The 15,929-nt window shown below is 43.7% G+C and overlaps 1 protein-coding gene across 2 annotated transcripts in view; it reads left to right on the top strand.

The window, feature by feature from the left end:
* RNF19A (ring finger protein 19A, RBR E3 ubiquitin protein ligase) overlaps positions 1–15,929 on the top strand; it is a 342,060-nt gene that overhangs the window by 288,525 nt on the left and 37,606 nt on the right. For both annotated transcript variants that reach the window (XM_078686950.1, XM_078686951.1), the window contains exon 9: positions 7,404–7,617. In XM_078686950.1, coding sequence (XP_078543076.1) covers positions 7,404–7,617 — 214 coding nt within the window. The remainder of the gene's footprint in view (positions 1–7,403; positions 7,618–15,929) is intronic.

Below are 15,929 nucleotides of genomic sequence, written 5' to 3' on the forward strand. Positions count from 1 at the left end.
ATTACATCCAGTGGTGGCGCAAGTTCGCTTCCCATGAATGGGGAGAACTTGGCTCAATCTCTTTGCCACTGCAGAGAACATAAAATGTCAGCACTTCTGCACTTTGGAGTTTCCAAGGTGCCTCTCGCTCTGAGACACATAAACCTAAAGTGGAACTAAGGACTCCTGTATGCCTTCCTGCAGATACCACGCCTGCCCTGAGTTTTCAAGAACAGGATCGACAGGGCCCATGTCATTCTAGTGGCTCGGGATTGGGCACAAGTGTATGGTATTCAGATCTCCTGGCCTTGAGCATATGCCCTCGGATCAGGGACCCCTCTAGGAGGACTTGCTGTCGCAGCATTAGGTCAGGGTTCTGTACCCGGGCCTTTGGACTCACCAACTTCATGCTTGGAGATTGAGTAGTGACAGCTAAACACCTTCGATCCTCCTCCGGAGATGTTTGATGTCATCTTGGCAGCCAGGTGTCCCTCAACAAGCATTTTATTGGGACAAGTGTGTAGCAAGGTGCAGCACCTGCCAAATATAGGCCTCCATCAAGCCTAGTTAGCGGACGTTCTGTTCGTTGTTCTTTCTCTTGCCCACCATGGTTTGACTCTGGGTACGGTTAAAGGTTATTTTTCTGCCTTCCTAAGGCTACCAGATTATCCCTAATTGTTTAAATCACTGGGTGTGATTGTAGAAGTGAGATATTTTATCTGTCTCACTGGTGCAGGCCCACCCCTTGTCTATGGGTTCACAAATGTGGATCGACACTGGAGTGGAGCAAAACACAAGTTTATTATATCTCATGAGATGGCTCCGTCATACAGACACTACAAGTACCTGAGAGGGAACCAACTAGAACAGTTTCAAGCCTGCCTTTTATACATTGTGGGTTCCATAGGAATTTACCAAAAACCCCTTTGTCATGGTTACATCACACTTTACATAACCCTCTTATGGCATTTTTACAGAACGCTTACACAACCCCTTACACAACGCTTACATGCTGAATTGTGGAATCCTGATAAACCTCTAGCCACATCATCTTTGTAGATAGGCAAGGGAGGTTACAGGCGTTGGTGGAATAACAGATTAGACATCTGTGCATGTCGGCTCTTCGGCATGGCAGGGCTGCTTTATTTATTTATTTATTTATGTTTTTGTATAGCGCCTGATTCAATTCCCGGAGGGATATCTCTGCGCTTATGCTTCTACTGGTAGTCTCTGTGGTTGTTAGTTATAGCTGGGGCTATACCTATGTCATGGTGTAAAGGTAGGTTTTTAGATTTTTTCTGAAGGATTCATGGCTAGTGATTTGTCTCAGCTCTGATGGTAGGGAGTTCCAGAGGGCAGGGCCCTTATAGGAGAGGGATCGTCCTCCGTGTCTGGCTCTTCTGAACTTTGGAACCAGAAGTAAGTGAAGGCTGCTGGATCGTAGCGTGCGTCCAGGGATGTATGGAATGAATTTTTCCTTTAGATATCTGGGACTGGAGCCAAACAGGCATTTATGTATGGTGACGCATATCTTAAATTTTATGCGTTGCTTTACTGGTAGCCAGTGAAGTTGGTGCAGAAGAGGGCGGGAGGGAGTTCTGGGAGGTGCATTGAGGACTAGCCTTGCTGCAGTGTTTTGCACTATTTGCAATTTCTTCAGTTGTTCCTCATTAGCAGATATATAAAGGCCATTACAATAGTCCATCCTATTTATTATTAGGGTCTGGACAAGCGTTTTCCTGTGGTTGTCTGGTAGAAATGGGAAAACACGTCGGAGCAGCCCAGCCATATGGAAACATGCCCCTGTGACTTGGGTAGTGTGTTCCTTAAGTAGGAGAGCCTGATCCAAACGGATGCCAAGATTTTTAACTGTTTGTTTCGGGGTAGGGACAGGTCCCAACTCTAAGGGCCACCAGTCAGGGGACCACGTTAGAGTTGCCCCTCCAAACAACATAACCTCAGTTTTGGACACATTGCACTGTAGGTAGTTTTGTGCCATCCAATGTGCCACTGCTCTCATACCGTCTGCAAATGATTTTTGGACTGCAGGTGTGAGAGTGTGAAAAGGAAATAAAAGCTGTGTATCATCAGCGTATGACACCGGGGTGAAGCCATATGATCTTACAATGTTTGCCAAGGGGGCCACATACACGTTGAACAGCGTGGGGCTTAGGCATGAGCCCTGTGGCACTCCCTTGGTAAGCTCCCTGAAGATGGAGGAATGGGAGCCTAGCTTGACCCCTTGTGATCGTCCTGAGAGAAAGCTTTCCAACCATGACATAGCCACTCCTCCTATGCCCATATCTCTCAATCGACCGAGAAGGAGTTCATGTGACACCGTGTCGAAGGCAGCGGATAGATCTAACAGCACCAGAATCATTGAGCCTCCTTCATCAAGTGACATCCTGATGTTATCAGTCACTGAGAGGAGGGCTGATTCGGTGCTGTGATTCGGCCTGAACCCAGATTGAGAGTGGTCCAGGCCCTCCGCTGCCTCGATGTAGTTTGACAGGTGAGTATTCACATGTTTCTCGGTTAATTTACTGAGATATGGCAAAAGGGAGATAGGACGAAGATTGGAAAGGTTTGACCATGGTGTTGCGGCATTCTTACGGATGGGGTTGACTACTGCTTTTTTCCATTCTGCTGGTAAATGTCCTACTCTGAGGGAATGATTTATGACTGTTTGGATATGGGGTCCTAATAGGGTGCTCAAGGGGGCCATCATTTTTGCAGGTATTAGATCATTGGGGGAGCCTGATTTTATATGGCTGGTGAGGGGAGGGAGATCTGCAGCAGTTACTGGTGGAAAAGTCAGCAGAGAGGTTTTCCTTTGGGTGGTTGTTGGGGATGGAATGATGTTGCAATTGGAGTTTGAGTTTTTCAGGATTTTTTCATAGATTGAGTTTATTTTGTTTTCAAAGAACAATGACATTTCATTACAAAGGGATGAAGAGAAGTCGTCTGGGCTAACTTCTTACTCAGACAACCAAGCATTATCAGTATGACCAGCTTTCAGTGAACACCCAACTTCTAACTTTACCAGAGTCCCCGCAGAAACACAAAATGGGACTGATAGACAAAATGGCTGAAAGCAGAGGCTAAGTTAACAGAAATGTTTACCATTTAACATGATGCGATTTTTGAAAGAGTTACAACATCAGTTTCCACCATCCCCCTTTGTCATGCCACAATAGGACCATAATCTAGTTCTGACTTGTCTGATGTGCATTCCGTTCGAGCCGCTTCACAGCTGTTCCTTGCGGCTCCTCAGTATCAAGATGGTGTTCCTCATTCCTCGGCATGGCATGTGAGCCAGCTTTGTGCTTTTTGTGTTCATCCACCGTATTTTCTTCTTCCCAGACAAACTAGTTCAGCGGACCCGGGCCTCCTTTCTGACAAAAGTTGACTCACCATTCCTGGTCGGTCTAACCATCAACCTGCTGACATTCTGTGCTTTAACTCACTCCTCTGAGGAGGCGGAGAGGCCTCTGATTGGATCCCAAAAGGGCGTTCCGCTTTTACATTGATCGTACCAAAGAAACCCGGGTGGACAACCAGCTCCTTGTTGGATTTTCTGGGGCAAAGGAAGGCAGTGCAGAAGAGAACCTTCTCTCATTGGATCATGCTCTTCATTAACATCTGCTATGTACTGGACAAAAACAGCTTGTGGAAGATATGCATGCTCATTCTGCCAGGTCCAAAGCTGCTACCACTGCATTAACACATGGAGTACCTGTCCTAGACATTTGCCAGACAGCTATGCGAGTGTCCCTCCACATTTTACAAAGCATTATTATTGCCTGGACAATCAGGTTCGCCGTGAGGGTTTTTCCCCTGCACGGTCCTGAAGGACATTCTGGTTGGAGTCCATTCACAGACCCACTGCCATATAGGTACTTCTTTAGTATATATTGAAAAAGTGAGGAATCTGCATCTTTAAGTATCTGTTAGAAGAACAAGTTACTTCCCTTCGGAAACGATCTTTGTGGTACAAACTCTTTCTATGTGCAGATTCCTCGTTCTATGAGTGGACTCTAAAAGTTAAGATTTCCAAGTCTAGGACTTTGCACACTACTTTAGATCAGTGTTGATTTTGGGGGTTCTGTGTCTGAGAGCGCAGACAACCTCGAAAGCAACTGACATCAACACACCGGGGTGGTGCCTTTATAAGCTCCACCTGTCTTTTCTGAAGCTGATCAGCGTCTGTGCTGAGCTGCACAGCACCACCAACCGGTGTGCCGAGGTACTACTGAAAAATCTTCTAGATTCAGTCTAACGCCTTGGGAATATTCAATAGATGAGGAATCTGCAGCTATATAGTCTGTACCAGAGAGCATTAAAGAACTGTACCATCTGAGAAGGTCTTACTGCCAAGCTGCAAATGTCCAAATATGTATGGATGCCATCTTACCCAGCCATCTGTACACTAAAGAGATCCGTTGAGGTCTTGAGCTGATGTACAGAGGGCGACCTTGCCCCAGAAAGACCCAAAATTAGAAATGTGGAACATCCGATGAGGAGCATGGGGACAGATGGTGAAGAAAAGGACACGTTAGTGACTATCTGGAGTCAGGAAGCAAATGACCACTCACTGGCGACATCTGTTGGCAAGCTCTGTGTTAATTCTAGATGGTACTTAAACAGTCCTGACTGTCCAAGTTGGCTCTTGCTAGGTGCTTGGCGTACTCTAGTCCCATGCTTAACATGCCACAATGTGCAAGCTGTAGAAGGAAAATATGCACTATAACAGTGTGCACAAAGACACTTCATAGTGCAGAATGGTACCCTTACAGCGAACGTGAATTACACCAACCTACTTGCAGCCTGATTCATCATTCTCCCGTTTTGCGAGCCCCTAATAGCGATTCATAACGAATCGCTATTAAGGACTTGCAAAACGGGATTCATGTAGGAATTGCAATAAATATTGCGATTCCTACATGTTCCTTATTTGCGATTAGCTAATTGCTAATCGCTAATAAGGAATAACTCCCCATGCATTCCTATGGGCCTACAGGCCCATAGGAATGCATGGGGAGTTATTCCTTATTAGCGATTAGCAATTAGCTAATCGCAAATAAAGATGCGATTTCAAGGGTGCAGGGGTGTCCAAAGGACACCCTGTAGCACCTCTGAAATGTAATCTACATTGGTGTTGCGCACACACATGTCCAAAGGACATGTGTGTGTGTAACATGCAACTTAGAAAAATGCATTTAAATGCATTTTTCTAAGTTTTTGCTATTTACCGAGAGGTCTGACCTCTCGGTAAATAGCGGCCCAAAATTGCAATTTCGCAATTTTAAAATGCTTCATGAATTGCATTTAAGGAATCTCAAATAGAGATTCCTTAAATTCAATTCTTCGCAAATGTGCGAATTCTTAAATAGCGAATTTTGCATTTGGGATGATGAATCCCAAATGCAAAAATTGCACTCTGAGAATCTTGCCCTTTGCGAGTGCAATTTAGCTTGATGAATCAGGCGGTTGGTTACTAAAGAAGTCGGTGTCTGGAACAAAAAATAGGTCGACCCCTTATGGGCTCGGATGGAGCAGGACCTCGTGCAATTCCAGAAGGCAAGCACACACGTTTATGTTGCAGCAGGGTGCCATGACACTGGAAATGTTTTGCACTGCATCTGCTATGTTTTTTTTGGGGGCCACTCCGCTATTCATACACTATGCCATGGTTTACTCATTTGCCTCTGCGTTCAACCTCATTAGGCCAAATTAGAGTGTGATACTGATATAAATTAAACAGGTTTAAATTGTATATGTAACAGACAATGCCTATGCTTTATTAGCTATGAAACCTTATCTACATTATGCCCCTGACCTGGGTATGGCCAGTGGGAAAATTGTCTAGCACTTGGAGGTCTCTAAATGAAATCAATGAAGAAAGGCACATTGCTCCATAAGGAGTTTATGCACAAATGACGTAAATTAAAGGTATACCTTAAAACATGTAAACTACCCACTACAATAAATAAATAGTGTTATAATTACAGTAACTCAAGAAATTCAGTGCACAATTGTCTCTATTTTTTAGTCATCCCCGCACACCTAAAGGTAGTCAGAAAATTTAAATAGTACATCACGGCTACTTTTTAGAGACAAATATAAAACATGATTACAAAACATAAGTACCGCTTGGAAGTGACAAGCTCTCCTAATTAATGAGGACTGCTCAAGCAGCTAGGCTAAAGAAAGCTTTACAAGAATTTTGACCACAGGATTATGTACAGCAGTTTATTAATCTGAAATAATTTAAATTTACTTAAAATGTACACAACCTCACATTGAAGAAATAGCAGTGGAAAAATGTGCTGTGCTCTGTGCTAGCTCACAAAATAAACTGAAGATTGTGTCCAGCCTGAAACAAACATGGGGTTCCTGTCAAAATGGCCCCCTGTTGACACACAGGTTGTTTTTCAACCTGTGTAAACCTAATTTCCAAACGGTACAAAAGTCTGCAAATAATGTCAATCTATAATAATTGTCAGACTCCAGACACTACTGTAGAAGTAAATGAAGTAACATATTCTTAATTATTGTCGATATTAATTGTCAGAATCCAGTAGTGAGTCAGTTTACTCTATCCTAATTTTTGAGGATCTCATTGAGTATCAGAAGGTTGTTAGTCAGCAAAATGAATTTCCACATGAGGAGAGTAATCATTTTCTTGCAGTAATCATTAAATGCATGCATGGTATTATCCGTTACTATTCTTTAACGTTCTTATGTTTTTTAATCCTTGATTCAGACAAAATGCAACGTGTGATAGTGCTCTCTTTTTATGATCTATTTCTAATATTTAAGGCTCACACAATAAATGCCGACTGAATGACCAAGTAATTAAAAGGTTATTTGTTCACAAAACACTCTCTAGTATGTATAGCACGTAGTACTATACTAAGCAGCATGATATATGTTTTGTATCATACATATGCCTATATTGACTAGTCATTGATTAAATTTGCCGTGCAAAACAACTGGGTTAATCCATCACATTATTTAATGCCTGTTCTTTGACAACTTTTGTTTGTTAGAGCTTCAAACACAAACCAGTTTCTTTGTATAAACAACCCATGTGTTTAGAATAGATTTTTTGAAAAATGTGCATTAGTTTGTGGTAGTTGATATCTCTGTGTTGGACATTCTGAGTATTTAAGTAATCAAACCTTTAGTTTAGCTAGGGTTATGTTTTTCATACTTAATAAAATGTACCATTCTGAAGTGGGCTGTCTAGATACACATGGTTTGAAAATTAACTATTTTTACATTGAGGATTTGTCTACTTTAAACTTTTTAAGATTTTGATTGGGACTTTGTGCCACCTTTATTAAGTCAGACTAATATTTAAGCTTAGTGTTCGATTCAGATAATTCAATGCTTTATCCTTTCTTTTTATTTCATTGTAGACACTACATCAGTAGCAGAAGCACGTAATAACCCGAGTATAGGGGAAGGAAGTGTTGGTGGATTGACTGGCAGCCTGAGCGCTAGCGGGAGTCATATGGATAGAATAGGCGCCATTCGAGACAACTTAAGTGAAACTGCCAGTACAATGGCACTAGCTGGAGCCAGTATCACAGGAAGTCTGTCAGGAAGTGCCATGGTCAGCTGTTATAACAGGTAATGTGTGAAATAATTTTCCAAAGTGTTTCAGCCAGTGTCCCTAGTCTCCTTTCCCAAGTTGTTTTGCTTGAACCTATTTCTTTAAAGTAAATATTTTTGAATGGCTTTTCCTCTTCTGCCCCACAAACATTGTAGGGAGATTCTGGTAAACAAAATATTCTCCATACTGTGTTCTTCTTTAATATATATGAGCGCTACTTTATTCCTAAATATGAGGGTTCTTGGGGCGAATTATAACCTTGAGTTAAGATCACTCAGTACTCCATTTTCTGTGCTTTTTAGTTGTCTGCCTCATTTAGTGTGGAATAATTACAAATTCACATTTTTTTTCAACCATGTATTGAAATTACTTAGTTTATTGTTCTTGTTAAGATATTTAGTAAACATTAATATGCACATTTCAGCAGAATCTGTTTGTAGTTTTTTGAGGTCATTAAGAAAAAAAATCTTTGTTTCGAATGTAAATACCTCATTGAACAGTTTGTTGAAGAAAGTGTTCAAAGTATTCTGAGTGCTGTAAGGAGCCAATACTGGCCGGATATATGTTGTGTATTTGTGTACTTTACATTTTTGTATATTCATATCTATATAGGCAGTAGGCGTCAGCGTGGACGAGGGAGAAGGCAGGAGACGGCGCGGGAGGGACTGGGACAGGGGACTGGGACAGGCGACAGCGCAGGAGGGACTGGGGGCAGGCGACAGCGCAGGAGGGACTGGGGCAGTCGACCGCTCGGGAGGGACTGGGGCAGTCGACAGCGCGGGAGTGAGGGCAACAAGAGAAAAGACAAATTAGATTTTTGATTCTAGTACACATCCTAAATTGAGTAGAGGATGTGTTCTCAAATGTTGTAGTGAATACTGTGTTTCCGTAAAAGCTCAATAATTAGATTGATCTGAAATGCTTCTTAATAAAGACTACAGTGAAACAAGATAATGCAGGCAGAGTTCCACGCATACAGAAATACCATAACTAGAAGTTCTGGTTGAATGGTGAGAGACAAAAAAACTGTGGTCAGACTGAGGTTTGTTGAACTGTGCCACTCATATTGCAAAATTCTATGAGTTGATCATTTCTTGTGAAAGGATTTCATTATTTTTGTTTGGTTCATTCGTAGGCCATAGGGTTTACCAATATTTGTTTGCTCCTGAAGATGTGTGAATTTGCGATTATGCATTAAACTGCTGACCTTACAACTAATTGATTAATGAAATACATTCTAATTAACATTTGAATTTATGTGCACAAACTGGAAAAAAAATAATTATCTCTTTACTTAAATCCTATTGCAATTGCTTGGATGCCTTGCAAAAAATCAAACAGAGCTGTTGTCCTATTCTGTGCTTCTAAAACCGCAAGTCGATCACCTGTGTTGTTATTTGTTTGGCTTTCATTCTGCATCCTAGATACAGATTTGTTTTCAAAAGATATTCAAAATGACGAGAGACCATTTCTGCTTGTTTTTCCCTTCAAACATTTAAAGTGGTACCACTTGAAATATAAGGTTGAGAGGAAACCTGCCTGAACTCTAAGCTGAGCCTTCTGGGAAAGAGAAAGAAATAAGCTACCTCAGAATCCCATCAAAACAAAAATGCCCCAGAGAGATTATTTCTCAGCCTTGGCACTCTGTGTTACTCCTTGGGAATACTCTTAGAAAACTGCACCGTTGCTGTTGTTCCCTCTGCCATTTAACGTCAAGACATATATCGGTGCTGTTGAATAACTTTCCAATTATTTACAAGTATAGTCCCTTTTCCCTGCTTGAGAGATTGTGATTGACTCCAGCTTTGCTGTCGAGGCACTTACAATTGAGGTACATCTCTCTCTCTTTCTGCGTTGAGCCATCACTTGATCACAAACAGATTAATAAGATTGTACCAGTTGCAGGTGAGAAATAGAGCGTCACTCCACTCTATTAGAATACAAGGAACCTCCTGCAGAGGCTCCAGAAACCTAATACTTCTACACTCCCTAGTCGTATCAGTACTGTAACGTTATCAATAGGAGTGCCTTAACCTTGAGGTCATCTTAGGGCAGAAACACCGTAGCCTCAGGAAAGAAGGTCATGTAGGGACAGACTTAATCCACAAACTAGTCATCTCATCAGCAGAGCAAATGCAAAAACAAGGTATGGATGGAAGGCTTGAATTGACCTCAGCCACTGGCATTTGGCTTGGCCCGCATCCCAATCTATCGTTTTTCGCCTACCATGCCACCTCAATTTGGACGCAGCCATATGCAAATCAGTCTTAACCCTGCGCCTCATGGGTAAGGTCAAGCCCGAACTATCAGGCCAGGTTCTCCCTGAACCGGAACACAAGCAACTTTGGACTGGTGTTGCCCTAGTTAGGGCTCTTCAGCCAGGTATAGCTGTAAAACCTTTTTATTAACAGACATCGCCTTCAATAAAGTATAGCACATTACAATAACGGAGAGATTACTGTTCAGGCACGTACAAAGTTAACAGCCCCCATATCCAAGTCCATTTCCTGGCACATCCCCTGGCCACGTAGACTGTCTTTTCACGGAACATGCACCAGTCCATGTTGACCTTCCAATCTTTTAGCGTTGGAGGGGCAGCTGCCCCCCAAGCCTGGGCAATGTTCCTTTTTGCAATCATAAAGCCAAGAGTGCCCACTGAGTTTGGTTTACATTCAAATCGGTAGGTTCCCATATGTTAAGTAAACATCTACTCACTTCTGGGACCAGGGGGATTCCCAGGACATTCCCCACCACCCTGTGAATTGCGCTCCAATAGGTCTGGCCAACGAACACTTCCAATTGATGTGAAGGAAAGTACCCAGATGGCCACATCCTCTACGGCAGTCCCCTGTGAGTACCCTCCCCATCAACACGGGTCTAGGTCCCGTCATGTATATTCTGTGTAATACTTTTAGCTGAACCAGTCGCAGTCTAGCGGGAATAGATACCACCCTGGGAGAGTACACAGCCGCCTGCCAGTCCTCATCATCCAGTTCAATACCATATGCAGCAGGTATAGCTGGGTTGCAAAGGCACAGTGAGCCTGGGACCACCGCTGGGCATACCCGACGCACTTAGGGCAGGAAATGCAAAAACAACAAGCTGATGGCTAAAATGCTGAATTAATCTCAGCCACTGGCAGTCGCTCGGGCCGCATCCTAAGCCATTGTTTTTTACCCACTATACCACCTCAATTTGGACCCAGCCATATGCATAATCATGAGGCACTTCATACCCATTCATTAGAATAAATAACGTTCAATAGCTTCAAGTTGAACCACAGGCATTTGGTATAGAGCTCTTCCCTTCAGCAGTTCAGGTCCTTGGGTGTTTCATGGTGCAGACAGTACCACAAAAAATATTGGGCATCCACAAGTCCCTGATCGACAGATGTAGTAGGGATGTGGATCATTGCATGAATGTAATTGGGCTGCCTGTAACCAGAGGCACCCAGTGTGTAACAAGTTTGCCATCCATGTCGTATTTACAAGAAGATTTCATTAACTGCTTGTCCAGCCTCTGCCTGGGGTGGCACTCCTGTTTATTAATGGTTCCTCAAGCTTAGCTAGTGCAGTTGGTTTATATAGCCCACTTTAGATGTCACTATCCTTCTGATCCAGGAGGGTTGCAAAGATCCTTTATTGTCTGTTTACCATGACTGCCTATATCTAGTGAACCCAGTGGACTCTCATGTATAAGTGTGTGTACAGAGACCTGTCTGGTCAGACATAATATAAAATATAATCAGGAAGAATCAACAATAAAATAATGTAAAGCACATGATCTGTTTCTCAAACCTCACCATCCTATCATTTGCCTAGGCGCAGTGACCTAAATAAAGAGCACCACACTGGTCTTTCCCACGCGACACCAGTATTATTTCCTCATAGGCCACAGTGCTATTCCTTCACTCTTACAACCAAGCACTCCATAGTGGTGTGTTGCATGATAGCCGCCTACTAATGTGCCTTGGTGCCTTCGTAGGGGCTTATCAGCACAATACAACTACAATGCAACACTACAATGTATTTTCTGAACAAACAGCAAGAATTAAATCTAGGGCTCTTGCGAGCTAACTCTACATTATTTACTGAAGAAATCTCCCAAAAAGTGACTCACTTGCCAGGTCTTCAAAGAACAGATCAACTGATCTCCTCGAAGAGAAAATGGGTAGTAGACCAAGTGCTCACATTTCCCTTCAGTCTCAATTAAGTGTTTTATCAAACCGGGTGTGGCCTACAGAACGGCGAATCACATGTAATATGCTGGAGCATCCTCCTCCTCCATCTGGCTTTTATTCCATATTAATCAGCTTCAGCAGTTGATGCCCCTTTGGGATCCTTATCCCATGAAAAGTCAAGTTATCCTGATAGTATCAGGGATCTGAGTCATTTCCCAAGAGCATGATATAGTAGTTTAGTGCTGGAGGGAAGCCCTTCTTTTCTGGAGACTGATTTGTTCTTGGACCTCTGCGCTGATGTACTTTGGCAGATGGTCTATGAGGAACTGTTTTGTCAGCCCCTGGTGGCCATGCTAGCGGCAGTGTGCCAGTGGGCTCTTGCTGTGTTGCATGAATTACTGGAGAGATAGCGCAGGAAACGTGGGGTATCTCACTGCAGGTCAGTACGGAAGATCTTGCACTAGTACTGCAGTTAGTGGCACACTGGGGGCTGCCAAAAGGACTCTGCAGTGAGCTTCATGTACGGTGACCTGCACATGGTGAAAGCTTGTTGGTGCCTCTTAGGAGCACTGAAGCGCATGGGTGGCGATCTTTGCCGTTGGCGATCCAAAAGTTGCATCTGGAACTGGACCCAGGAAATGTAGAAATGGCAGGCTCACAACGTACATTTTGAGGCACTGCACCCTTTGAAGTTACAACTTTACTGTCTCCAGCGGAATAGTGATTGTGCTCAGCTCCGTGCAGGAAACGCAAATAATTGGAAGCTACTGCCCCTGAGCTTTGACTGTTGATGCTGTTGCTTCCCTACTACTCTGGGGCTTGAGACATCATCATTGCATTTCAGGGTTTTTCCCGACTCTTCATTTTCTCCATTGCATTTCTGCTGTTCTGCCTACATCTCTAAAGTGAAAGTAAGTTAATCTCACCAGGTACCTTGGGCCATTGAACAACGTAAGGACATAATGATCATGATGGTGCAGATGTGTCTCCTTGGTGCATGCATCTGCACATAGCGGCACCATTTTTGTACTTTGGCCACTGTATAGGCTTGCAATAGCAAATAGATGAGGTCCTTTTGTGATGCCTCCTATGAGTGACCTACGCTACTAAGTTAGGGGTGCACTTATCTATGTTTGGTCCTGGGTGCCACTCGTATTGCATCTCTACACCACATATATTGCATTTCTACACCGCATATATTACATTTCTACACCACATATATCTTACACTAGTTATGCAGGTATTATCAGGGCCCCAGAAAGGCACGATAAGTTAGTGTAACAAGATGTCCAATTATGCAGTGTCTGCTTGGTGAGAACAGGCCGTGTTCTTTCCGATGGAGCAGCAAGGACCACATAATTACACTGACGGTGGTGGATCAGCGTGCCTCCTAAACTGCTTATTCCCTCGCCTCAGTTTTTAAGTGTGTGGCTGCTTAGCAGACAGCAACGAGAACTCTAGACCTGAGGGCTGAATATGTGCAGATTCACTCCAGAATAAACCAGATATCTGTGGTCAGAATGCAATAGGGAGGCAGTGTTGAACGCTCCCTCGAGGTCAATAACCATTATGCTTAACCCTAGGGATATTTTCAGGGTCTTCTCAATAGAGGTGTGTTTCCAAGGACAATTATTGGCAGGTATTTGAACTACTGAGAAAGGAATGTGCTTGTAGAGGTGACCAGGCATATGCGCCCAACACAATCTTGTCCTGTTTTGGGATTACGCTCTGCAGTGCAAAGACAAAGGAGTTTTGATTAAATGAATTGAAAGTTGAGGGGAAATTTCAGTTGAAATATTTGCTTCTTTTCCCTTTGAAGGTCAAAGTGCTCAGAGACAGCTGTTCCGTCTCAGACCCTGAACAGCCATGGGACTGCCTTGATGACTAGAGCTGTAGTTTAATTGTCTGGTACCACTGCCATTTTACTTATATGTAAAACAAAATGTTCAATGCCAATGGCATATTTTCACTAGGAACATGAATGTGGGTGAAAAAGGAACAACTTGGATTCAAGGACTGATGGCCTCGGCTCTTCCAGATGACATAGGACCCCAATCTCAGGCTGATATAAAAGGTATGCAAAAATCAAGACAAAAAAGGGACCACGAAGAGATAAAATACTCACTACACACAGCCCTGAACCTTTAAATACATTTGCATTGTTTGACGGGCTCATTGCCACAAATTAAGTCTGTCTCGCCTTAAGAGTCAATGCTAGCAGCTTTTAGGTGCTACGTTTGTGCAAGCCCTGAGGAGACCCGACGGCATGGAACAGAATTACCTGATCCAATGGCAGCTAGAAATCCCAGGAGGACAGGGGCGCACCTTTGCGGGCTCTGGTGCCCCGATGCTGAGAGCGGTGATCTCTCTTGGTATTTCCCCAATGACTCGTCGGCCTTCTCAGTCTTCAGACAGCCCGCAGCGGTATCGAATGTCTTCACCTGGCAAATTGTTCTTCATGGTTTCCTCAGCCGGACGAACCAGGGCGACAGCCCTGACTCACGCTGCTCCCCCGCTGGTTGTCCACTCCTTTGAAGTGCTCTCTCCTCTGTACTGCCCTTTCTCAAAGGGGCAGTCTACCACAGCAGGAGTGGCTCCAGTTCTGGCTGACCCCCAGCAAAGGCCAAGGGAATAATGGAGGATCACTCACACCTGGCTATAAACCTCCACTACAATAATCCTCAAAGGCCCAAACGTTCCTTTCTGTCAAAAGCCTCTGGTCCACAGTCTGACCAGCTCCATGATAATGAGCCCAGGGCCCACTAGTAACTCTTCCTGGATTCAAAGACTCCTTTGATGTGCACATAGGATGCTGTGCTCCTCTTCGTTTAGTGCACGCTCCCACCCAAGCCCTCAGGAATGTCAGCATTGCACATCTCCTGTGTGGGGGTTGCTGTCCTCACCGCTCATGGCTTCTCCAGGCCCTGTATTTCCAAAATGAAACACACATGCCTGCATGTTATGTACCATATACAGGCGCGCGCACACATCCTAGCATGCACATGCAAGTATTATGCGCTGACCGGCGCTACACACAGTCCATGCAGGCCACGGATGAGTTAAGTACATAGCTGCAGAACACTACATGTGTGGGCCAGGAAGCCTCATTCCTATGGTACAGGTAAAAAGGCCTGTTCACAATAGTGATCACTATGAAATATAAAACATGTATGCTGAGAATATGCCTCTTTTTCCAGCTTCCCGTCACCCCGCATGTTGTTACAAGGCGGTCGTTTCAATGACCGCGTTGTAAAAACGCATACCATTACCCTGCAAGTCGCAACTTGCGGAGGGGGGCGCTGGATGTTGGAATAGTATAATTTACTATTCCAACTCCAGTCTCTGCTGACAGTATGGAAGGTGTTGGATTTTTAATCCAACACCTTCTCCCCTCTGCAAGTCGTCGTTACGGCTTGCGGGGAAATGGTATGCGTTGTACAATGCGGTCTTTGTAACAACCGCGTTGTAACAACATGAAGGGTAACGGTTTCGTGGTCAGGGTTGTTTACCATATGCTGGCGTCTCTATGCTAGTGTCAATTAACTCCTGGTATGGGCAAAAGTCCTCTGCCATCATAAAGGTAGCAGCTAGAGCTTCTCTGGGTCCAACAATACTGCATTACCATGAAACAGGCTTATGTCATGGCACCCACACGATTTTTGCCCTTGACCAAAAATAATTACCCATGGTCCAGATAGCGATGCTTCTGGGGCACTCAGTAAGAGTGCAAGTCCGTCCCCATGACGAGGACTTTTCTGTACCAACAGCAAGCATCCATCATCTTTCTTCTTCTAGGCAACATCTACTTAACACCCTCGTTTGATCAGATCTTTCAATCTGACATATCACAGCTATGTGGATGACACACACAATCTCCTAAAACTGGACAATCCAGAAAATCTATATTCATGAAGACTTGATGACTGCCTCTGCGTCTTACATTGATGGAAAAGAATAACCACTTTAAGCTCAACATCGCTAAAACTGGGATAATAACTTAAGAAACAAGGCATAAATGTCAACCGAAAACCATATGGACCAAGGAACACCACCATTGACCTACTGAGAAATAAGGAATCATGGGACTCTAAGCTGGTAATCCAGTAAAGACACAAGTAGCATCTTCCATAAAATAAACTTTGGGATGCC

The sequence above is a fragment of the Lissotriton helveticus genome, chromosome 4_1 (genome assembly GCF_964261635.1).
Source record: "Lissotriton helveticus chromosome 4_1, aLisHel1.1, whole genome shotgun sequence".
NCBI lineage: Eukaryota > Metazoa > Chordata > Amphibia > Caudata > Salamandridae > Lissotriton > Lissotriton helveticus.